This window comes from Carlito syrichta, unplaced genomic scaffold (assembly GCF_000164805.1).
Source record: "Carlito syrichta isolate Samal-C Ts95f unplaced genomic scaffold, Tarsius_syrichta-2.0.1 Scaffold308711, whole genome shotgun sequence".
Taxonomy (NCBI): domain Eukaryota; kingdom Metazoa; phylum Chordata; class Mammalia; order Primates; family Tarsiidae; genus Carlito; species Carlito syrichta.
The window spans coordinates 77,560-103,030 of NW_007252807.1; the positions used below are offsets into that span (position 1 = coordinate 77,560).

A 25,471-nucleotide genomic window follows, 5' to 3' on the forward strand; every position below is an offset into this window, starting at 1 on the left:
CCCTTTCTCGCGCCCCAGCACCTCCGACCGCGCTCCTTCGTGAGCGCGCCCTCTAGAGAGCCGGCCCTAGATATTTCACCAAAACATTTCTTTATTGAGCACCGAGGAGGATCCTTTTCCTTGTACAAATTACAATAGTGTGATCATTGGGTCCTGGCGTTTATCGAGCACCTGCGATGGGCCCGCGGAGCACTTCTGTCCCCTTTACGTAAGGTCATGCTAAATCCCTACAATATCAGGTAGTTGCATTACCTGCCATTGTGCGGACGAGGGACCGAGGAGGTCGCCCTGAGGTAACCCGTCCGAGGTTACTGAGCTGGGATTAGCACACAGGCAGCCCCCGCAGGTCATACTGGGATCAGCCGCCATCCAAGTGCAAGATAGTTGAGTCCTAAATTGGTTGACCACACTGACGCGTCGCCCTCGACTATGAGCTTAAACTGTATAAAATTGAAGTACAATATCATATGTGCAGAAATCTTAAGCGAACATTTCAATGCATGAGAAAATGTGGACACACTTGTGCAGCAAGCAGATCCGCCACAAGGTAGTCCGAGAAGAAAAGGAAGAAGGCAGAGCACACTCCTCTGTCCCCAGGATGTGAGACTGGGAGTTGAGGGTAAGGACTGGGGTGTGGAGGTGGGGTGTTAGGAGCCAGTTCACTCATCAGTCTCTGCAGCCTGGCTGTGGCCCTTGCAAGTTCCCATCCCTGTCCACAGTGCTGGGCAGAGCACTCAGAATTGAGGTTGTAGGGGCCAAGGTGGGGCGCTAGGCACTGGGCGTGGGGAAGGACAAAGATGATAAAAACATCCAAAAGCCAACCCCCTGCCGGTAAATTCCATAGTCTTGTGAGGGAGACCAACCCTGCACGTGAGGGCAGGGCAACCCAGCACAGCACAGCACATGTCCCAGCTGTCCAGGAATAGAGCATGCCTGGAGGCAGTGATTAATTCCACAGCAGGGGGTTTGGGAAGGAAGTGGGGTAGGGTGAGTTTGAAGAACACTTCCAGAAAGATAACAAGACTTTTTCACATAGACAAGAGGGCCGAGGTCTTCATGTTTCCAAGAGGAGGGATCAGAATGTCCACTGAATTGCATGGACCCAACAGTGGGGCAGGGCTGGCCCCAGCAGCCATGCTAACACACTAGATCATTAGGGCTGGGCAAGCATGGGGTGGGAACACGGGCTACAGCTGGACATGGGGCGGGGTCAGTCCTGCCATTAGGGCCTGGAAGGCCACTTTCCAAAGGGTTTGGACTTCATCCTGAGGGCAGTGAAGGATTTGGGACCGGGGAGGGCCACAGAGACTGATGCATGACTGAGGAACTAGCTGGGAGTCATTGGAGATGGTGTCTGACTCTGGGGAGCCAGGTCCTGCCATACCCAGTGATGAGAGCCTGGGTGGGGCCTGGGAGGTTGTAGGGAGAAGACAGATCCCAGGTCCATTCTGGAAACAGAGTCTCTGGGATTAGGCCTGTGGGAAGGCCAAGTGGAGTGGACGGTGGGAAAGACCACAACAGGCAGCAGTGGTTTCACTGCGCGTATTAGTGAGCTGACCATTGTTGGAAAACAGACTTTGTCATCTTTCTTACGAAGTTCGAGCAAAAAAATGACTGATGTTGGCTTCTTGGCAGTAGCCCTGGCCATGATGTCCTTGTTCAAGGCAGGAAGAGGAGGTGGCAGTGAAGTCGGTGTGGTGGCACCCTGCCCAGATCACCTCTTCAGGCTAAGGCACGCCCCTAGCAGCTGGAGAGAGGAACTGCCCCAGACACTTTGTGCCCCTCCGTGGAAATTACTGGCTGAGTGGGAGACAAAGGTTCTTCCCACTCTTCAAGGCAACTCTGCGGGACAGCAAGTCCCAGAGCTCCCTGCAGGGTCAGCCACTGCCTCAGCTGCAACCTCATCACCAGCCAGTTTCCTCTGACCCATCCTGCCCCCCTCACCTGTCCCAGGTGCATCTCCCAAGAGCCCTCCCAGGTAGACCTCCCGTGTGCACACACGTCTCAGGTTCAGAGTTTGTCCCTTGAAAGCTTAAGATAGCCAGCTATGTCTGACCCCTCTATCAGAAAAGCAGCCCACCCCAGGAGCAGACCTTGGCTTCTCCCTCAGTGTCTGGAATTGAACCCTCACTGCAAGGGAGTATGGGCACAGTACTACCCTTGGCAATGTCAGGAGCAAGTAGCAAAGGAGAAGGCGGAATGGGTGACAGTCACAGTTTTAGAGACTTTAAAACCACAAGTTTAGTTTATCAACCATGAGTTATGGAAAGTGGAAAAGCAGCATGGCCTCGGGGATGGTTAATGTTCCTGGGCTGATGCTTTGCTTGTTTTGATAAACTGGCCTATGTTGTATTGTTTCTAATGCCTTGAAAATGGCTCCATATGGCAATGTAAGAAAGAAAACATGGAGAAACACTGGGTGGGCATTTAAGAGGCCTCGATCAAAGGCCTTGATTGCACTGTGTCCTGGATGTGAAATTTGGACCGTTTCCTCATCTGTGAGGTGAAGATGTGATGCTTCTGAGGAGTGGCTGTGACAGAGCAGAGGAGGCAGCATTGTGTGTGGAGCAGTGCTGGGCAGGAGTGAGGCTGGGCAGGGAGGATGGAGAGCAGGGGATGCAGCAGCTGAGGCAGGGCAGGGAGGGAAGGGAAGGGCCAGAGATGCCCCACCTGACTTGAATCCCTTGGGAGGTGTGTCCAAAGGGGCAGGAGCAGGGTGAAATGTGAGTTGACTCAGGACAATGGACTTGGTAAGGCAGGTAGAGCCAATGAGCAGGACATAGGCCGGGGACAGAGCTGTGCAGCCCTCCAGGGGAGACCCTTAATGTAGGTGCAGAAACGAGTGTGTTTCCTAGATGCCCCTGGCAGGTAAATTAGAATGGAAGAGGCATCTAAATGGGGCCTTGACTCACCCCAGGTGTTTTGCCACTAACACCAGCATTCCTTCTCTGATAATACATGCACACACGTGGGAGATAGAGGGGTTTGCCATCCCGTTCCACACCTGTACATAGAGAGAAACCCCCACACAATGTGGTCCACTCAGTAAGAGTTCGTGGTGGCCCTGCATCACCATGGAAATGTTACCCCCTCCCCTCTGCCCGGGCAGTAGTGGGAGGTAAGATGCAGGTGCAGTTCAGGGATCAGGCTTGGAAGGAGGCAAGTGTGGCCCCAAAGATGGTTGATGGAGGGTAAGAGAGACTCAAGGGCAAGGAGACTGTCACCCACTGGTGTCCCAGGGAGAACCAGATCTGACTGAATGAATCCAGCAGCACAGCTTAGGATCTGAGCTCTGCAGATCTGGAGAGGAGCTGGAGACACACCTTCATGGTCCCTCCCTCTGAACAAGAGCTCACGTGTGACTCTCCAAGCCCGGCATCTAGTTTTTGCTGAGACGTGCTTCCTTCAAATCCCTTCTGGGGGGGGGGGGGAGGATTAAGATGTTACTTGTTTTTCAACTTTTAACACTTTGTTTTATCCCCCTGTCGCTTGGAAAGATCATGGCCAATTTATTGGCCAAAGCAGAACCTCTGGCCGTCCCAAAAAAAGCTGCCAATCAAACTTGCTACCAGCATGTTCAACATGGAGCATGAGGGTGTGACTCATGGGATCTCATGTCCCAACATACTGCATCCCTGGTACCTAGCACATGCTGAGTTCTCAGGAGATGGTTGCGGGATGTCTTAGTCTGAGTTCGCCCAAAAGCCAACTCTGAGACAGGACTGTGTGCAGAATCCCGGGAAGCCCAGTGGGAGATGGGGGGTGAAGAGCAGGGAAAGGGAAAACCCAATCAGACCTGTGCCCAGGCCCACTCCTGCTGGGGCCTGTGGGGAGCCCAGAGAGCCTTGGATTCTTCTCTCCAGATGACTGAGCTCTGGGGAGACCCCCAGTCTGAGAGGAGAGCTGCCCTTAAGGTGGGAAGGTAGCAGCACTGCAACAGTTGCAGGTGGATTCGAGGCGGGGGGAGGCTGAGTCCACATGGTCTGCACAGGGGATGGTGGCTGGTGTCCCTTGGGACTTGGGTGGGCCTTGCAGTGTGGTGGAAGAGGACAGTTAGTGTGCAGCAGAGAGGCGGGCAGAGGCGGCTCTCCTCCCATGAGGCCTCTTCACCTCTCTGAGTCCTGGCAACTGCCTCCCAACTTCCTCTAGGCTGCGTGAGTTTGGTTTCTGGAACTTATACCCAACTGTCCTCACTGAAGTAGAGATGACACCACAAACCCAAAGCCCTGGAGACAAACTTGACCTTTTTTCACCACTGCCACAGAAGCAAGGGCAGGTGTGCTGGGCATCTGGACTTGGGGAACGTGGGTTGTCAAATGCTCCAAGAGGTGCTTTTGGCAAAATTGGTGGCAATGACTGAGGACATGATGCCTTTTCCAGTTGCTAACAAGATGAAAGTGAATGACTCAGTTCTTTTTATAGTATAAACACTTTTATTTGCATGTGGCTACTTAATATTAAAAAGTGATCATCACAGACAGCTGCCAGGCAACACGATGAGAGATACCCTGTGGTCCTTTCAAGACATCAGGGTGATCAGAGAGTGAGCAGTGACAATGGTGAAGCCATTCCTGTAGCCCCCCCTCCTGCATCAGGAGCAGAAAAAAGTTGATACGAAACTGGAAGCCCTAGAATCAGTTAAGTCAAGTCCCTTTGGTATAATAATTTACTTCATTTCAGATGACGGTGGCACATACAGTTACAGTACTGTGCCCTGGTTGCCTGAGTTGGCAGAGCCAGCCCAGGGGCCCATGATGAGGGAGCACAGCTTTCTTTGGAAAAACACTTTGAAACCAAGCACCTAGGTTGCAAATGCCTCAGCATGTCCTTCAAAGCCCGCCCCGCCGAGGGCCCTGGTCCCCCAGGCCTCCAGGCCAAGGGGCACTTAAGCAGAATCAAGAGAAGCGTGAACACAGTCCCTGGAACAGGGGTCCTCTCGCTGCCCCTGAGGTGATGTGACAGCTTTTTTTCCCCCATGCGGTGGCGGCAAGAGAATCCATGGATGCAATGCCCCCACCTTCGCTGAGGGTCTTATCTGAGGGACAGGCGGCTTCTGGTCCTTCAGAGATGGGGTCTCGGAAGCCTGACATGGGCTTACAGAAGCCTTGCAGTTTTCTGAGAGGGCTGACCCATGGAGGAGTGGGCTGTGCGGGTTCCTCCTCATTCCGACTCCCACTCTATCCCCAGATCTCAATGTATAATGATTTTATAGAGTCAATCACTTATTTTCCCCAAAAATCTGCCGTCAGAGTTGGCTTTATGCCGATTTTCCTTGGGTCTTGATGCTGGGAGGAGAGGGGAGGAGGAGTGGGGTAGGCAGTGTGACTTGTCCCCGCCCGGCTCCCTGGGACAGCGGACCGCCGCTCCACAGCAGAGGCAGGATGGGCACAGCAACAAGTGTGCATCTGCATTAGATCTGGAGGCCTTGATGGCATCTTTTCGATGTAAAGAAAATTAGACTGAACATTCCCTGAACCTACTCTAGGGTATCCCATTGCTGAGGCAAAGTCCACAAACAGGCGTGACGTTAGAGGAACTGGGGCTCTCAATGGCGAGGGCTTGAATGTGAGTTTTCTCGAAGAGCAAGTTCACGGTCAGATAATTCCAAAAGGCAGTTACTTTTCCAAGAGGAAGAAAATAATAGCTTTCTCACATGCCGCCTAGTGAAATAAGATGTCCAAACCAAGATGCCCAAGTGTGGTACCATCGCTCATTCTGAAAAGGCGGTCTGTTCATCCCATGGACGTTTTAGTGGCTCATCTGTTTATCATCCAGGTGATCCTTGCTGGAGGCTGCTTTGGGGGGACCAATAATCCAGGCTCTCAAAGAACATTCTCCCTTGGTGTGGCTGACGCTCCGTGTCAGTGGTAATAGATGCTGAAGGCATGGAGGATGTAGAGCAGCGTGGTGACAAAGGCAAAGAACTGCAGGGGGTGGGCAGTGCTGTTAGAGGTGGCCCGCGCCAACTCCTGTCCCCACCCCCGGGGCCTCAGTCCTGCTGCTCGGCCTCGCGGTTTAACCCTGCCTCGTCCTCCCCTGCCTGCCTGGGGGCAGCAACCGCCGGCCAATGACTCCCTTCTCCTGGAAACTCTCCGTTCCAGGGCATCCCTAGAGCCATAACTGTGTCCTGCTCCAACCACACAGTCTCCACCCCGTCTGCACCTGGCCGTGAAGTCAGCTCACCTCCACGCCTGCCCTGGGCCCCCAGCCCACACTGCCCTCCCTCCTGCCCTGGGCCTGCTCTCCTCTGCCCACCTCCAGCCCCTGGTCCTACTCTTCCACTCGCTGCTCTGAGCGCCTGCTCGTTAGCTCCTTGTGAATGTTCAGACAGCCTCCATCCCGAGTTCTTTCTGGCCCACACAAAACTCCTGACTTTTCCTTACAAACCTCAAAGCTCAGTGGGCCCTAGGACCCTCATCTCACGCAGACCCCCAAGCCAGACACCTGCGACTCTCCCTCCCCCGCTTGCCATGGCCAAGGCTGCCCAAGCATCTACTGACTTTCCTGCCTATCTTTTGGGCCACCACTTCTCCCTCGTCTCAGCCATCAGCATCCCTTGCCAGGACCTCTATGGTCTTACCCATCCCCTTCTGCCTGCTCTGCCCCAAGAAGAAAACACAATTGCATCACCCCATGTTGAAAGCCATGTGCTGGCTCTCCTCATTCTCAGGGCAGGGGCTGTCACCTTTAACATGCCTTCCAAGCCTGGCTGACCACTCCAGCCTCACTCTGCCCCACTGCCCACTCACACTATTCTCATTCATTCATTCAACAGATATCTTGCAAGCACTTGCTGTGCTTCCAGGATGAGTGTGGCTATAACAGCAAACAAAACATTAAACAATTCCTGCCCGCATGGAACTTACGTGTAAGTGGTAAGAAGCAGAAAATAAGCAAGATTTTAAAAGCAGGGCATATGTAGGCTAGATGGGGTAAGTGCCCAGGAGAAATGGAGCAGGGAAGGGGAAAGGGAATTCCATGATGTGTGTGTGTGGTGGCGGGCGGGGGGGGAGGTGTCAGGGAAGGCCTCACAGAGAGGACAGAGCAGGTACGAGCTGTCATGCGGGTCCGGGGCAGAGGCATCTGTGTGCGTGGAGGCTGGTGTGACTGGGACAGCTGACCGACGGTGGAGCAGCAGGAGGAGGAGGCCGTGCTGGGGTGAGGCCAGGTCATGGAGGGCCCAGGGACCACTTGTAGAGTTGTGAGTTGAGGAAGTTAAACTCACTTGACGAGGAGGGAAGGGAAGCAGATAGGCTGGAAGGCAGCTGAAACACCTTGTGGTCACCGCAGAGGGTCACAGCGCTTACCTGGGGATGTCATCCTTACTCTGAGGACAGCGCCCCAACATGTGCCCCTTGCCCCTGCCATGGCCACGTGAGCCCTAGAGGAGTTGCTAGGTTGACATAAGAATTTCTGGCTACAGTGACTGGTTTGTGGATGGGCACAGACTCAGCCTCAGAGCAGAGTCCTTCCTTGGAAGTTTTCAAGGTCAGGCTACTCCAGAGGAGGAATCTGAGCTCTCTGCCACAAGAGGGCACCCTGCACAAGGGAAAGAGGGCTGGTGTGTGGGAGACTGCCAGCACATGGCTTTCAACATGGGGTGATGCAATTGTGTTTTCTTCTTGGGGCAGAGCAGGCAGAAGGGGATGGGTAAGACCATAGAGGTCCTGGCAAGGGATGCTGATGGCTGAGACGAGGGAGAAGTGGTGGCCCAAAAGATAGGCAGGTCTCAAAGGGCCTGAGGCCTGGGGGGGTCTGCTCACCCACCATTCGACTGGACCATCTTGCCTGGTGTCCGTCTGCTAAGACGTCACCCTGTTGACTTCTACTACTGACATAAAGGACACTGGAACAGTTCGGCCATGCTGAGGGATTTGGGCTCCATTCTACAGGTAATGGGAACCATAGAAGGATTTTCAATAGAAGAGAGAGATGTGCCCAGCATGGTGGTTCATGCCTATAATCCCAACACTTTGGGAGGCTAAGGTGGGAGGACCACCTGAGGTCAGGAGTTGGGACACCAGCCTGGGCAACATAGTGAGACCCTGTCTCTACTAAAAATAAAAAATTAGTGGAGTGTGGTGGCATGTGCCTGTCTATAGTGCCAGCTACTCAGGAAGCTGAGGCAGAAGGATCAGTTGAACCCAGTAGGTCGAGGCTGCAGTCATACCACTGCATTCCAGGCTGGATGACAGAGACCTTGTCTCAAAAAACAGAGAGAGAGAGAAATGTTTTGATTTGTATTTTGGAGGGAAAAAAATCTGCAGACCATGTGGTGGGTATAGGAAAGAATGAGGCTAAGTCAGGAAGGACAGAAGGTGGTGATGACCCCTGAGTGTGGGTACACATGTACACACATACACACACACACACACACACACACACACACACACACACACACACACAAACACCTTCCCCTGGTCCTTGCTCTCTTTCACCTTGAGGGCTCAGGGTTGTCTGAATAGCAGGAGCAGGATTAGGCTTTATGCAATAAACTCCATCTGGTGACAACACCTGTCAGGGTCCCCACCCAGCAGAGGCCTGCCTGCTCACCGAGGCCGCTGTGTTGATGTAGTAGTTTCTCAGGTCCGTAAACTCAGAGATGATCGTGGCATGTGCTTGTAAGACGGCAGCGCTCATGTACAGGATGCCAGTGGTCCCGTGGTACAGGCTGTCCTGGAATGCAGAGCAGAGGCCATGCATGGCCACATTACTTGGTTGACACTTTTCTCTCTGACTACACAGTTGGGAAGAGCAAGAAAAAGAGACAGATCCATTCCCAAACTCCTGCTTTTTTTTTTTTTTTGCAGTTGTTTTAAATAAAATATCTATGTACCAAGCAATAGTGGATTAGTAAAAATCAATATTGACATTAGTATTAATGCTAATTAATAGTATTACTTAATAATATTAATACATAGTAGTAATACGAATACCAGCTAACATTTATTGAGAGCTTATTTTGTGCTAAACTCTATGCAAGGGCCTTTTCTCATTTATCTTATTTAATCTTGTCAAGCATGAGGTAGATACTATTTATTATTGGCTTACCTAGAATTTGGACCTTGGCCTCATTAACTCCAAGCTATGCTCTTAGCCATTAGCATTAAGAAGACCCACTCTCTGCTGGACACTGTCCCAACAGCATACACATATTGCCTCATTTCATTTTCACAGCTAATCATAGAGCTGCTACTATTATTCTTCCCAATTTACAAATGAAGAAACTGAGACTGGGCTAACACATGGTAGATTTGGTGGAGTCAGGTTAGCCTGACTCCAGACATCAGTTTTTGAAGTGGTGTTCTTGGATTTGACAAGAATGCCACGCAGTCATTGAAAATGGTAATCAATTCTGGAAGGAATGTCATACTCGGCAAAATCTGCATTTTGCAACCTGGAATAAAATATTCAATTCAAAAAAACTTACCAGGGGGAGAAAGAAAGTATTAGAGAAAGAACTGATAAGGCTGAGTTGGCAAACTCCCTGAGAGAGGGACCATTGGCCACCACGTGGAATGTGACAGGAAGCATTAGTGCCAGAAATGTTTAACCCATAGCCAAGTAAGCCCTTAGTGCTAACTTCCAGCTCACAGAAAATTCAGTGACTAGGGGAGCAAGTCAAATCATACCTAGAAGGAGCAATCGATAAATTCACAATATGGGACCTCCAACAGGAAAGCTATCTCAGTTTCTTCAACGAGTTACTAGAAGGGACAGGGTCCAGCCAGTCTAGACTAACGGTGCCCATGAAATTTAACAGCCAGGTGCAATACATGGCCCTTGTGAGGATCCTGACCCAAACAGGTCAACTGCCAAAGGATAGATGCTGTAGTTCCCCTTTATCTGCAGTTTTCACAGTTTCAGTTACCCATGATCAACCTTGGTCCAAAACATTAAATGAAAAATTCTAGAAATAAACAATTCATCCATTTTAAATTGCTCACTGTTTTAAGTATCATGATGGAATCTTGTGGCATCCCACCCTGTCTCACCCAGAATGTGGATCATCCCTTTGTCCAGCTGATCCACACTGAAGATGCTCCTTAAGTCACTTAGTAGTCATCTGGGTGATCAGATTGATTGTCATGGCATTGCAGTACTTGTGTTCAAGTCACTCTTATTTTACTTCATAATAGCCCCAGAGTGTAAGAGTAGTGATGTTGGTGATGTGGACATGCCAAAGAGAAGCCACAAAGTGCTTCCTTTAAATGAAAAGGTGAAAATTTTCAACTTAATAAGGAAAGAAAAAAAAATCTTATGCTGAGGTTGTTAAGATCTACTGTAAGAATTAATTGGCTCTCCGTGAAATTGTGAATAAGGAAAAAGAAATTTTTACATAGTATATGCAGGGTTTGGTGCTAACCAAGGATTCAGGCCTCCACGGAGGGTCTTGGAACATACCCCTCAGGGATAAGAGGAGCCTACTGCATACTGCCTTATATATACTGAGGAATTCTTATTAACTTTGTATAAGTGTGATGATATGGGAAAGATTGCATATTTTTTGGAAACATACTGAAATGTGTGGAATGGAATGACATGATGTCTTAGGTTTGCACTGAAATTCCCAAGGGCAAAAAAGAAAAAGCTAGATGAAGAAAATGTGGTGAAAACTAGGGGAAGAAATGTGGTTGATGATGCTGGAATCTAGGTTATGGTTCCGTATACTTATACTTACACATATACTTTTGTATATGTCTTTAATTGTCAACATACAAAATGTTTCAATGGTTACCAAGATGATGTGACAACATGAAAAAATTAAGAATGTAACATTAAATGAAAACATTTATGTCCAAAATTATTTGTTCAGCATAATTACGATGTATATACACTTTGCACAAAATTCATGTCGGATATGGAAGATAGAACCTATCGCAGCAATCATGAGAGGACCTGGAGATTGGAGCAATTTCTTTTTCCTGCCAGCGGTTTCTTCAGTGTTGCTCCAATGATTTTGTCAAGAATGAAATTCAGGGGAAACACATCAGAATGTGCTTGGGTATGTGGTCTTGTGTATTTTCCTAACAGGGAAGGCAGTGAACAGGAATACAAGGAAAGAGTCTCTCTTGCAAAGAAATGTTTTCATTTTGGCTTGATAATAAACATACGAAAATCAAAAGTCCTGGTTCTACAGGTGTGTAGCCCGAGAAAGGTCTCACAGACCTCCTCCCTCCCTCCTGATTCTCCCTCCCCGCCCAGAAGGACCCATTGTCCCCACCCCACCCAGGACATTAGTCCAGGAGGACCACCCTGCTGGTTCTTACCAGAACTCTCCAGGAATCATATCTTTTGTAAAATCCGAACAAGTAAGACAACAGGAGCATCAGGGAGATGAGAAATGATGTGAGGGAGACATATAGCACCCATCCTTGCAGCAACGGATTTGCCACCTGGGTGGCGGCTACCAGGATCCAGACCCAGCACCCAGATATCTGTAAGAGAAAAACATGAAAAGGGGCTTCATTTGCTTGTGTGGGCACATTTCTCTTTGCAGGGTGTTTCTCTTCTCTTCCATCTCTGGTTAGAAGCCAGTGATGTTAGTGGGGAACCAAGAGAGAAATGAGAAAGGAAGCCTGGCCCCTCTGAATCACGGCAAAGTTAGGTCCTATTGTTAGAGAATTCACAGAGGTTGCAAGCAGAGGAACTCTCAGGAAAGTTTAACCCGTGGATATGTCTTCTTGGTCCAAGCAGTGTTGGTGTATGCCCTTTAAAACAATTCTGAGTAAGTTGTCAATGTTTAAAACAGGAGATTTCACATGAAAAATCCAGATTTGGAACATTTCTTTAGAAATCCATGGTTTCAACCATGCTGCCCATCGAAGTTGAACTGGATTTTTTAAAATGTGGTACATACACACAATGGAATATTATACAGCCATAAAAAAAGAACAAACATATGGACTCCACAGCAACTTGGATGGATTTAGAGTCGATCATACTCAGTGATCTTTCACAGAAACAAAGAACAGAGTACCATAAGCGAACCTTGAGCAATTATCGTAATACTGTAAGAAAGGGATTGGCAATAGTGGGAAACTTCCAGGGGAGTGGGGAGTGAGATTGACAGTTGAGGGAAACTGCCAGGGGAGTGAGGGGCACAACTCATCAATAGGGATACCTGCATAGTGAACATTTACCTAACCCTGAATTGTACCCCACATCTTTAAGACAAAGAAAAGAAAAAAGAAATCCGTGGTTCCTACCACAGTGTACCCATTTTCCAGGCTAGAATGGGGTGGAATAAACTGTGACTGTATCTTTTAAAAGGACCCGAAGTCCTCAGTGGACCACAACCCCCACCTCTCCCACCAATCTCATGCTGTCCTGTGGCACATTCCCTACTGCTCACACACACGGTGGAAAAGTACTCTCCTCTTCTGGCTCTTTTCACCCACTGACAGTGCCTGCTGGGACCCTGTGGGCACTTGGTTTGGAGCCATCAGGTCATAGTGTCTGCTGCTCTGGGGTCAGTTATCAGCTGGAAAAGATGGTTCAGTTTAATCACTTCTCAACTCTGTTCAGCTATTTTTTTTAATAAACTTAGTGAAGAAACCAAACCCTTCTCCTGTCCTATCTGGGCTCTGCCTTTGTTTGCTTTTAGGCTGGGCTTGCACCCATGTTGGTAAGCCCAGAGGAGGAACTGAATGTCCAGCAGAGGGGCATGTCCAGTTAGAGGCTTGGAGGGAGAGGTGCATGAGCACCAAGGGGTTTGCTGCTGGTTTGTGACTCTGAGCTCCTCTCCTTTCCACGGTCCTCTCAGGAGGCTCCTGCAGCCCTGCTCAGTTCCCCCTCTCCTTACTCCTGTTAAATCTATGCTTTTAAGCACCACCCAGGCTGGCAGTCTCAGAACCTACCACCAGCTCATTTCTCTCTGTGGCCTTCATCCCCACATATCTCTGCTTGGATGTCCCTCTTCAGGGGCCAGTTTGGGCATGTGCATGACCCCAAAAGTGAGTGTTTCATTCCAGTTTGCACCCTAGGCACATCACTTGCCTCACCTCAGTCCTGGCCCTCCAGCTCAAACTCCTCAAATTCAGGTGGTACAAAATCTAAACTTACTGCGACCCCCAAATTCCTTCAGAACCCCCCCCCCCAGCCTCTGCTGAAAATGATCCATCTTGGGGAAAGAGAGTTGTAGGATTGGGAATGGGTGTACAGAGGCCTCCAAAGAGAATGACAATGTTCTTTTTCATAGTGATTTCACAGGGGGTTATGTTTTATAAAGTAATAAAATAATTTTGAAAAAGAAGAGCCAGTTAGACTATGAGACTACTGAAGACTTGGGGTGATGGGGGACCCAAAGATGATTACTGAACTCGTGTTTTGGAGGACTCACGCTACCATTTTGTAAAACTTTCTATATAGTCATCAAAAAGAGTTGTCAGTGCAAGTGACTCACATTTCTGCTCATCTCAGGACACAACTTGCCCCCTTCCCTAGTTCTGTTGCCTTTCCACACAAAGTTTAGAATCAACTTGCCACTGTCTATAGTATCTATCTGCTAGAATTTTTATTGTGTTAAATCTATAGGTCAATTTGGGGAGAATTGGCATGATTACTACGTTGAGTCTTGTAATCCATGAACATGGTATGTCTCTCCAATTATTAAAGTGGTCTCTGACTTATTTTATCTATGCTTTGTAATTTTTAGCATACAGTAGTTGGACACATCTTTTCATATTTATGTCTAAGTATTTCATTTTGAAGGAGCTATTGTAAATAGTATTGCTTTTAAAATTTTTATTTCCCAACTCTTCATTGTTAGTAGATGGCAATATAGTTAATTTTTTATGTGTTGATATTATATACTGTAACTTGTTAAGCTTACTTATTAGTTTAAGGAGGACTTTTATTGTTGCTATTTGGAAGATTTCTTGGGGTTTTCAATGTATCTCATTAGATTTTAATTTGAATTTTTATGATTACTAATGAGATAGAGCTTATTTTTGTATATTTGCTAGCATTAATATTTCCTGTTCTGTAAAATTTTTTCAAAATAAGATAGCAACTCATTCTTTTAATAACTTTTAGATATTGGTATTTTATGTTATATACAACCAAAATGATGTGTTAGGCCTATAGTAATTCTTAGGTAGATGCATTTTTGCTTTTTTTTTTTTGAGCATGTAACCAACTGTGCCGCCCATCAAAAGAGGACTGGATAAAAAAATGTGGTACCTATACATGATGGAATATTATGCAGACATAAATAAGAACTGTAAAATTAAAAAAAATTTTTTTAGTTGGAGTTTCATTCTGTCACCCGGGCTGGAGTGCAGTGGCACACTCACAGCCACCCCAGTGTCGACCTGCTGGGCTCTAACGATCCTTCCACCTCAGCCTTCTAAGTAGCAGGAACTACAGGAGCAAGCTACCATACCCGGCTAATTTTTAAAATTTATTGTGGAGATGAAGTCTCACCAAGTTGCCTGGGCTGGTCTTGAACCCACAGGCTCAGGCAATCCACTTGTCTTGGCCTCCCAAAGTGCTGGGATCACAGGCTGAGCCTGGCCTTTAAATTGTTTGTATTGGTTAACACTTTAAAAATTATTTTTCTTTTTCTTATTGATTCATAGGAATTCTTTCTGACAATGTGGATCTCATTGAGTGCTATAAACATTGCAAATATATTCTGCTAGCACATCTCACATGTTTTATGGTGTCCCACATATTTTGTAAGCTAAGCCCTTAATTTTAATGCAGTTGGCTATGTCAGTCTTTTCCTTTACAGACTATGCATTTTATCACGTTTAAGAAATCCTTTTCTACCTTGAGACATGAAGGTAATCTTGCAGCCTAGACTTTCCTTCTGGGATCATTTTCTCTCTTCCTGAAGTACAATCTTTAGAAGTCTCTTTAGTGGAGGCCAGTTGGTAGAAATCAGTTAGGTTTGTTAGAAAAACGTCCTTAATTTTCCCCTGACAATTATTTTTTTCTCATTCCTTTCAAGATATATTCCCATTGTGTTCTACATTTGTCCATATTATTCCATTGTATTCTGGCTTCCCTTATTGTTAAGAGGTCAGATGTCAGTTGAACTGTTGTTGCTCTGTAGGAATTTGACTTTGATATTTGGCTGCATATAGGCTCTTCTCTCTATCTTTAATGTCCTGCAGTTGGTGCAATAGCAATACAATGTGTTGAGATATGGATATCCTTTTGTTGCTCCTGCTTGGTATTCATTTTACATTCAATATCTGAAAATTTCATTAACTTTGTCTTAATAGCTTGGCTTTGCAATTTGTGGCTTCGGTTAACTTACATTCCTGTTCACCTGTTTCCTGTTATGTTTAGTGAATTTCTATTGGGAGCTCGTGTCTGTAGGGGTAGCTCAGTTCTGAATGATGCTATCACAGACCTTCTAGACCAAACACCTTCACTCACTTCTGTGTAGCTCAGGTATGCAAATTCAGGTTCTGCTTTTTATAATATATCCCTGGCTTTCTGGAACTAGCAGTTTTTGCCTTATGACTAGCCAACATATAGAGATAGATGTGTCACCCTATCCCTTCTGAGGCTTCCACTGTGGTTGTCTTGAGGAGGAGAGACATTATTGAATTTATGGAGAATTCATGAACTCTTAAGGAGAAAAAAGGAAAAGGGGATGAGAGGTCAGAACAGAATAGGAAGTTGGCTACGAGGTAGAGACTCTTAGGAAAGAAATACAAGTTTAGTTCTTACAGGGCTGGGAAACACCTCCAAAAGCCAGTTTGCCCCTTAAAATACTAGTTATGGGAGCATACTCTCCCTTAACAATCAATCTCCAAATGAATTTTGGAAGATCTAGGCTGACTTAAGATTGCCTGTGAGTGAGTCAGGGGTGGCTTGTCCTAAGGATGGAAGCCACGGTCTTCTGGCTCCCCTGAACCGGGCTGTTGCATTTGAACCCCAGCGCTGATGCTGCAGAGAGGTACCAGTGCTCAGCTTTAAGGCGCCTGCCAAGCATTCTCCCTGCCAAGCCATGGGAAGTGCATTAAAATACTGGCACATGGCCAACACCCAAACAATGCTAGCTATTAGTGAGCACAGCATGCAGGACTTAGTAAATGCACCAGGATTTGTAAAATTTCAGCCCCATATTAGACTTCTGAGGACAAAGAATGGTCTATGCCATTCACTGCTGTATCCTTGGTGTCCAGTTCAGGGCCTGGAACAAAGCGGCTGGGGAGAGAGGGGTCAAAGAACATCCTTTTGAATGAATCTGTAATAACACCACCACCACCATCACCACAACCAGGTACTTGACAATTTATAAAATGCATTCACCAGCCTGCCTCATTTAACCCATACAAAAATTCTAACTCCTTCAGAGAGACCAGAAAACTGCTATTTGATACCTTCCACTGCTCACTGCCAGTTCACCTGTGCCAGGTTCAGAGGCCAGCAAGGGTGCCTCAGCCCCATCATGCCAGTGTCTCCAAAAGGATCCTGTCTCCTCTTGGCATCAGAAGTCTCCCTGGCCAGCTGCAGCCACATGCACATGATTTACATTTGCACATTTAATCTTTACCACAGTCCATGAGGTGGTGCTGTGCCAGAGGGGGTTGAGGCCTAGGGTAACACAGGCAAAGTGTGGTGGGGCCTGGGTATGTTAGGACACTTGTGGGTCTCTCTCTGATACCAGATTTCACACCCGAGAGCAGGGGCAGGTAGGGGCTTCTAGAATGTGCCAGAGGGTGGCCTGCTGGAGCCTCAGCAGACACCTACTAGGGGAATTAAGGGCCTTGGTAGGGATGTCATGCCTGTAGTTCCAGGGAGCCCATTAGTGACCTTCTCCCTCTGAGTTCCAGTGGTGGCTTAGGGATCCCTGGTCCCACCTTTTCTGACAAGCCAAGAGCCTCTGAGTGTTTGAAAGTCTACTCAAATTTCATGGGAACCTTTTGAAATGGCTTTAGTGTTGCATAATGTTTTGCAGAAGAATGTTCTCACTTCTTATTTACACACCCCTGTACCTTCTAAACAGTAGAAGGGACCAGGGCCAAGTACTAAATCCAGGTGAATTTAAACCCAGTTGAATTTGTTATCTTATTTCTATCTCAAGTAGTCTAGGTTGGATTCTCTGTAGCGAAGAGAACTTTGAGTATCTGTTCCCCCCACCTTTTTTTATAAACTCATATTTAGCTTTCCAAATTTCCTGGCAACCTAAACTGCTCTCCCATTTAAATACTCATTCTGTATTTCCCAAAAGCAGGAGATATTTTTAGATGGTTGGGGCTGGCCTTCAAAGTGGGTCATTACAGCTAGACATACAGAGCAAGTGTATTTCAATCATAACTTTGAACTTTTTCTTACAAGCAAACATACATAGTCATGTATATATTTTCCAAAAGGCTGAACTCAAACTTGAAAGGACCTTTTAAGGTAGGATTAAGTTTAACCATAGGTTTGTTCACTTACTCTTCTCTGGAACATAAAGAAGAGCTCTCTCATGTTAAAAAGTTGGTTGAATACTAGAATATAAGAACTGGAGTAACAACACCCTGAATGGAGTTCAGGAAAACAAGGCTCATTCCAACTTTGGGGCAGTAGAAACCTGGATGTGTTATCGTACCAGATAGTGAAGAAACTTCCAAAGACTCCTGGTCAGGTCAAAAGAACTCAGCAGGCTCCTGCTGGCCATAATGGGACAATTTGAGCTTCTTAGAACTCCAGTGGGTTGGAATGCATCAGTTAAGTTGAAATCCATGAGTCCAAAATGATACAATAAAAGCTTCACTGGTCACTTTTGGAGGGTGCTGATAATTTTGAAAACTGCTTAAAAAAGGAAAAAGAAGCAAGCAACAAATGTGCAGGGGGTAAAGAGCTTCTAAAATACTCGTCCACGGACACCTGAACTTTACCTTCCAGGCAGCACTCTGAATTCTGCTGCTCCCAGAATCCTCTGGGGACTTTGAGAAAGCCCCGGGGACTGGGTCCTGCCCCAGAGATGCTGCTTGAACTGCTGAGGGAGGCTGCATTGTTGGAAGTTCCCCAGATGAGGTGGCCAGGACTGAGAAATCCCCAGACCACCTCTTTGCTTCCACTCTCACCCCTCCAGTCCATGCACCATGCAACTCGTTCCTCCTGGATTTGAACCCCTACTCTGTCTATGCCTCTGTGTCCCTGTCCATCAAATAGAGGAGGTAGGGATCTCACTGATTCCTCTCTCATCTGTTTTTTGAGAGGATTTGACGAGCCTTTCTCTGGAACATGGTGAGTGGGCTGGGTAATGATTGTTAGCCATGGTAGCAGTGACCACTTGGGATGGCACAGAGGGCAGGAGCAGATGCTCCATGAGAAAGACCCACAAGAGGGACTGTCCAAGGCTGGTCTTCCCAAGGGGTGGAAAGTTCAACTTCTGGGAAGGATGGGTGGGAGACAGTTGTGTGGGTGAAATGACATTTGGGGGCACAGATCCTCCTTACAACTTGATGAAAGATTTGTTCACCAAGAAGAATGTACCCATAAACATACAAAACTTTTGCCTATAAATTTGAGGACTCACAGGCACTCCAATGTCCTTCTGCAACCCTTTGTTATCACCTCCAGGTTAAATAATTGTGCCATCAACCGATCAAAACATTAAATGCACAGACTGTTCTACTCAATAATTTCACTTTTTGGAATTTGTCCCACAAATGATGCACATGAACAAAATGACAAATGTGCAAAGTTGTTTGTTGTAGCCTGTTGATTATGGAAAAGATAGGAAATTACCTGAATGGTCATCAGGGAGGATCAGTTATAATTAATCAATATGTCTTCAAAGTGGAACACTGCAGTCATCAAAACGAATAAGAAAACTCTTTTTATCCCCAAATAGAATAAGCACAGGCCGATGACGTGCCATGATTTGTGTAGAAAAAGAAGAAATTGCATGTGTGTGTGTTTGTGTAGGTGTGCACTTGTTTGGAGATGAACGGAATATTTCTGGAATGAGATCCAATAAGCCAGTCAGTGCTTGACCTCTGGGGAAGAGGAGAACTGCTTGTCTTGGGGACATGGTGTTGAATGTGGGACCATGTTCACATTTAAAATGACCCAAAACAAATGACATGTAAATTTTAAAAGAAAGAAGAAAAAGCTGTACAGAATATTGGTGGCTCACTAGAGAATTCTAAATTGGAAGAGATAAGAAGAGAATCACATTTTGGAAGGACGGATCTGCTGGCCTGGATGGAGCAGCTGGGAGCTCTTCGTGGGCAGGTAAGGGGCTGGTGCAGGGGCTAGGCTGCTGCCAAGAAGTGGACTTCACACACTGAGAGCTTCTGAGACAGACACTAGCTGAGTGATGACTCCTGGTCATGGCTGGGAGCTGTGGGTTTGAGGTGGGGTAGACAAGGCGCTGAGAACTGGGAGGAGCACCAGGGGCGGGTACCCCATGGCAGGTTCTTCTGCATAACTGGGCACTGTTTCAGCATGGCAGGTTTCATGCACTGCCAACACCGCATTCCTCTTCTGACTACTTGTCTTAATTTTCATGACAGCTTTGCCCCTCCTTCCCTTCCCTGGTACTCGGGTGGCCGCAGGCTGTACCATGAAAACTCAAAGATGTCGGGCTGAGAAAAAAAGGACCAAATCAAGATGCATGAGGCGCATGTCATCAGTGCACTGAGTGATCAGGAGGAGTGGGCGCCATGAAGGACACACGAGATTGCCTCCAACGGGAACCTGGACAGCTTGAATGCTCCCACTGATATTGTGATGTTTCAAGGTGAAGAAAACAATCGCCCCTCAATTTGGGACTGCAGGGTGCATACTGTTTACGTCCAGGATCTCTTAGCTATTATATACCTATCTCCCCTTTTAAAACTGGTAAACTGCACTTAACAAAATTGGCCATCTTAATCAGTTCAGTAGCATAACGTACATTTGCATTGTCGTGCGACCATCACCACCACCCATCTCCAGCATGCTTTCCATCTTGCAAAACAGAGACTCTATGCCCATTAAACAATGAGCTCCCATTTTCCCCTCTCCTCAGTCCCTGGCCACCATGACTCTACTTTCTGTCTCTATGGATGTGACCACTCTAGGTATCTCATATGAGTGGAATCCATGCAGTATCTGTCCTTTTGTGACTGGCTTCTTTCACTTAGCATAATGTCCTCCAAGTTCATACATGTTCATACATGTTTAGCATGTGTCAGAATGCCCTTCTTTTACAAGGCTGAAAAATATTCTACTGCACGTATAGATCACATTTTTTTTTTTTTTGAGTTGGAGTCTCACTCTTTCACCCAGATTGTAGTGCAGTGGCCGCTACTAGCCACCGCTACTAGCCTCGACCTGCTGGGCTCCGGCGATCCTTCCGCCTCAGCCTTCCAAGTAGCTGGAATTACAGGCACGCGTTACCACGCCCGGCTCATTTTTTGATTTATTGTAGAGATGAGGTCTTGCCAAGCTGCCCAGGCGGGTCTCGAACCCACGGGCTCAGGCAATCCACTCACCTCAGCCTCCCAAAGGCGCGGGATTACAGGCTGAGCCACCGAGCCTGGCTCACTTTATTTTCATACCTCTCTTTGGCTACAGTCCTAGCCTGTTGGACTAGTGAAAGGAGAGCCCACAGTTTAGGGTCTCGATTTAGCAAATAAAAATATAGGATGCCAGGTAAAATATGAATTTAAGATATAAAACAAATAATTTTTTTTTTGAGTTGGAGTCTCACTATTGCCCAGACTGGAGTGCAGTGGCTGCTCCCGGCCACCGCAGCCTCGACCTGCTGGGCTCTGGCGATCCTTTCACCTCAGCCTTCCGAGTTGCTGGAACTACAGGCGTGCGCTACCACACCCGGCTAATTTTTTGATTTATTGTAGAGATGAGGTCTCGCCTGCCCAGGCGGGTCTCGAACCCACGGGCTTAGGCAATCCGCTCACCTCAGCCTCCCAAAGGCGCGGGATTACAGGCTGAGCCATCGAGCCTGGCTTAGATTATGTTTTTTAATCCATTTGTCTGCTGATGGACATTGTGGCTATTGTGAATAATGCAGCTATGAACATAGATATATAAATAGCTCGTTGACACACACCCTTTAAAAGGAAAAACCAAGAGAAGACCCATCCTGGGGCCGCGCTTCAGACCCCACGGGGCAGTTCTTGTGCAAAATGCCTCAAGAGCCACAGCTCTGTCAAACAGATGTCCCCACGTTCCTGCCACTGAGGCCAGAATAAGCATCCCTCAGGAGTTTGGTGCTGTCCACTCAAAATGTTCAACACTAGAAAGATCTTGATGGCTCATACTGAAACCACATGGCAGGAATTAGAGATATGATTATTTTTGCAACCCTGAGATTTTAAGTTGATTGTAAAAATAATGTTAACAATAAAGACTTTTTCTTTATGTCATGTTTCTTCCCAGGCCTAGTCATTATACGTACACACTTTTAAAAAAATGTTTTAAAAGTAGAACACCTTGTATTCTACTTTTAATATTTTCCTTTTTTACTACATGGCTTAATAATACAGTTGATTCTTGTTATCTGCTTTGGTTGTGTCCTATAAAAGTCCTTGTGAACCATGACTTAGCAAATAAAATGCTAAATCGCTGCTCCCAGGGGAAATACAGGGTTAGGCTCCCGCGAGATTTTGGTCACAACATTTCTGTCAACCAGTCAATACAAACCTTGCTTTATGTGTGTTTCTGTTGCAAGCCACCTTATTTAATATGCATTGTTGATTCACAAACATTAGTCACAGCCAACAGCACTATAACTCATGCCTGAACAAGAGCTTACCCCACGTGGGGTGGGGGTGTGAACAGTGCCATAGTCGAAAAGCAAAGCTCAGAGACTCCTGCCACGGCAAGGGGCTGAGAGGGGCTTCTGTGAAATGATCAAAGACTCTGGAGTCCCAGACCCACAACATCCGGCCCCTCTGGATGTGGAGCCACCTGAGGCTCTACCCTGAGGTCCAGCTAGCGTCTTCTAGGGACAGCTTGTGGCCAGGGGATGGGAAGTCATTTCTCAGGCAGCTGGCCCTGCTCTGGGGCAGTGATTGATGGTGGTATGTAGTCCTCAGCAGCCAACCATTCTGGCCAAGGGGTGGAAGGATTGACCAGGGTGACTGAGGGGCAGACCGGTCTTCAGGACGGGAAGGGGGGCCCATGACTAGGGGCCGGCTGGTGGCTATGGATGAGATACGGGAGGGGCTGGTGAGAGACGGGGCCAAGAGATGCGAGTGCAAAGGCCAGAGACCTTGGAACTCCTCCCTACTCTGGCCTGCGCCAGAGACCTTGGAACTCCTCCCTACTCTGGCCTGCGCCCTACCACTCACCAATCTGGACAACACTCTGGAAGCCTCTCCTGCCTCCCACAGATCCACCCTGCCCAGGGGAAAGGTCTCCAGGGAAAAGTCCTGGGAATGGCGGAAAGCAGCAGCAGGTGCCCAAGTGAGCCCTTGTAATCGGGAGGCTCCTTATCTGGGGCTCACCTCCAATCCAGTGGAGTCAGCCCCTCCCTGTCACTCCCTGCAAGAGCACACAGTGACTTCCTTTGGAGCACCCAGGACATATGTGAACCCCGCCTGGGGGGCTGAGCTTCTGTTCGTATGCTTGGTTGTCTGTCCTGGCTGAGCCAAGAGAGCCCACCAGCTCAGGGAGGATTGCTCGAGGTCTGGCTGGACAGTCAAAGGAAGACCAGGGCTGGAGGCTGTGACGCAAACAGAAGGGAGGGCATGGATATGGCACTGTGTCAGTTGGTCGCAAGTGTCTCTACAGGGGCCATACTCTGTTGTCTGCTCTGTGATGTGGCTCCCTCAGCAGCCAGGTATTATCCAGGCTCTGGCAATGGGAGAACTTGGTGGGGGAGACTGAACTTTGGAGAGGAGTGGAGGCTCCCTGCTGCCTTTTCCAGGTCTTGACACTGTTTTTACAGCTGCAGCAGCTGACTCCAGCCCCAAGGTCCCTGTGTCCCTTCTCTGGGTGACACTGTCTCACCCTGACCACCAGCACCTGCCTCAAAGGCCTGAGCGCTAGCCAGGCAGGGTTTCATCTAGAGGAGCGAGCCTCAGCCCCTGCTTCCCGTTGGGTTCCCTGACCCAGGGTGGGTGGCAACCACGTCATGTGCTTCTTACTCTCTGGGTTACTTCAGTACCTCCTTTTTGCTCTTCCAACCTTCCAGCCACTGTCTCAACACGTCCCTCTATTCAATCCCCTCTGTGAGAAGGACCTACCATGGCTTCCACTTCCTACCAGACTGTGACAGACACAGCACCATTTCTTGGTCTCCATGGCGCTTTTCCATCTCCCTCACTAGACATCAAACTCCACACAGCAGGGGCCATGTCTGTCTTGTTCATCTTCATAACCCCAGTGCTTGGCAGAGACATAGTAGGTGCTTAGTAAGTACTGGTTGAATGAATACACGGGATTTAAGTGGGGGCAGAGTCTTCCTCTTTCCACAGCCTCACATTTACGTATTTGTTAACATCCTGGTCCTAGGTAGTCTTGGTCTGAACAAGTAAATGTCTCACTCCTCCAAAAAGACCCTCAGGAATGTCAGGTTCCTCCTGAGTAAGCTTGTCCTGACAGCCACTCTGGCTCCTGGGGGCTTGGGGCAGCTGTGGTCGTACACTCTCTCCTTTCCACCCCGTTTCCTGTTCTGAGGTGCTCTCCACATGTTCGGTGTGTGTTGGCTGTATCTTTTAAGACAGGGTCCATGACTGACCTTACCCGCTCAATCACTTTCTTATTCTTGCACCCTGTAAGAGCAGAGCGTGGGGCTAGAGCAGTAGAAGCATCTCAATAAACACCTATGGATTTGCCGTTGGAACTTGCTCACAGGAACCTGCACTTTCTAGTAAGAGGTCCAGGTGATCAACAGTAAAGTCATCTGGGCGGACATTCCTGGGATACTCCCTCATGATGTGCTGACACTTTCTGCAAAGTCCTTATTCAAACCCCAAAGCTTTCTTCCTAGGTCATTGTTACTCTTTCTGTTGTTGAGTAAACCAGGCTGAGTGGTCAGGCAACCTGCCCAGGATCTCACAGGGATTAAGAAGCCAAGCCTGCCTCTGTTATTCTAAACCAGAACGCACTGGGGCTGGGCCTGGTGCCACGAAGCCAAGGTGGATCCAGACAGCTGTGGGGAGGCTCATGTCCAGCTCCCACGGCAGAGACCCACCGTCCTTCTCTCCCAGGAGGCCTTGCGTTTCCCCAGCCGAGGCCTCCTCTTTCCCCAGTCTTCCCTTCCTTGTCACATGCCTTCCAGGGGACATCCTCCTGTATTAATCTGGTGGGACCCAGCGTACCCTGGGCAGAGGTTGGTAGCTCCCGCTTTCTGCAGGAGAACAGAAGGGAAGGGTGTCACCCTGCAGAAGCCAGGGCCAAGGATGGGAAGAGGCAGCTTGTGGTGAGGTAGGTGTGAACAGAGGAACAGAAGCAACAAAGGCCGAAGTGTGAGAGGCAAGTGCTGAAATAAGACGGGTAAAGTGAGTTAACCCTTGGCGCTCCCTAGAGATCTGGAGAATTGAGAGTGGAGCAGAGGAAAGCAAGGGAGAGAATTTCTCCTTTCAGAGAACTCAACTTCTAAGGAAATATTATAAGGAAGGAGAAGGTACCTGTCCTAAGACCAGGCCTAAAACAAGCCCTAATTTCTTCTTCCAGTCCCACCCATTCTCTTTAGTCCACACAGTTGGCCCTAGGGGGCTCCCGGGAGGCCCCTGTGCTTGGCTTCAGTCAGTTTCAAACAAGCTCTTAAATATAAACACAGTAGAAGCAGCAGCAGGTTGATATTAAAATGAGACTGGAGATTTGAGTAAGACATGAGGATGAACTTCCCAAGCTTGAAGAGCCTAGAATAAACTTCTAAGGGTGTCAGAGTATTTCCTTCTGACTAATGTGTAGGCAAGTCAAGAAGTTGAAAGGAAAACATCAAGAAGTCTCCTCTTTTAACTAGCTGAGTCTCTGGAAATCTTAGCTGTTTCTTTTTAATTAGTCAAAAATCGAATATGTCAACTAGTGACAAGGTTGAAAATTAAAGGACTCTCTTGGACTCTTATTCATAAAGCATTTCCTTGGTCATAGTCACCTGGGTGAGCTCTCAGCTTCCACCATTCAGTTTGCCAAAAAGCTGATGGGTCAACTCACACCAGGCAGGTGATGACATGGTCGGTCCCCGGCCAGACGGCTGCCCTGAAACACGGCTGCCACCCCAGGCTCGGCCCTGCGCTGGCCCAGCCACCACCCTCTCTCACTTGGCACATGAGAAAGAGGGAATAGATGGAGGTCTGTTCTCATTTTAGGATGTGTTTGTCCAAAGGTTCCTCACATGTGGAAATTACATTTTGAAACGAATACTGTTTTCAAATAAGAAATCTGAATTCACCAGTAAACTGAATAAAACATGTATTTTAATGCTAAAGTATCAAAAGTCTCATACGTTGTTGGTGGGAATGCAAATGCAGAAATGATTTTCCTGCCACTCTGGAAAATAGTCTGTCAGTTTCTTCAAAGAAAGAAAGAGGGGGAGAGGGAGGAAGGAAGGGGGGAG

At 47.8% G+C, this 25,471-nt stretch overlaps 1 protein-coding gene across 1 annotated transcript in view; it reads right to left on the reverse strand.

Moving 5' to 3' along the window:
• Nucleotides 1-5,861: 5,861 nt before the first annotated feature.
• MALL (mal, T-cell differentiation protein like) overlaps nucleotides 5,862-25,471 on the reverse strand; it is a 23,798-nt gene continuing 4,188 nt past the window's right edge. The window contains exons 2-5 of the mRNA XM_008065656.1: nucleotides 12,106-12,124; nucleotides 11,271-11,464; nucleotides 8,554-8,676; nucleotides 5,862-5,924 (exon numbers count right to left, since the gene is read on the reverse strand). Of these exons, the coding sequence (XP_008063847.1) occupies nucleotides 5,862-5,924; nucleotides 8,554-8,676; nucleotides 11,271-11,464; nucleotides 12,106-12,124 (399 nt within the window). The remainder of the gene's footprint in view (nucleotides 5,925-8,553; nucleotides 8,677-11,270; nucleotides 11,465-12,105; nucleotides 12,125-25,471) is intronic.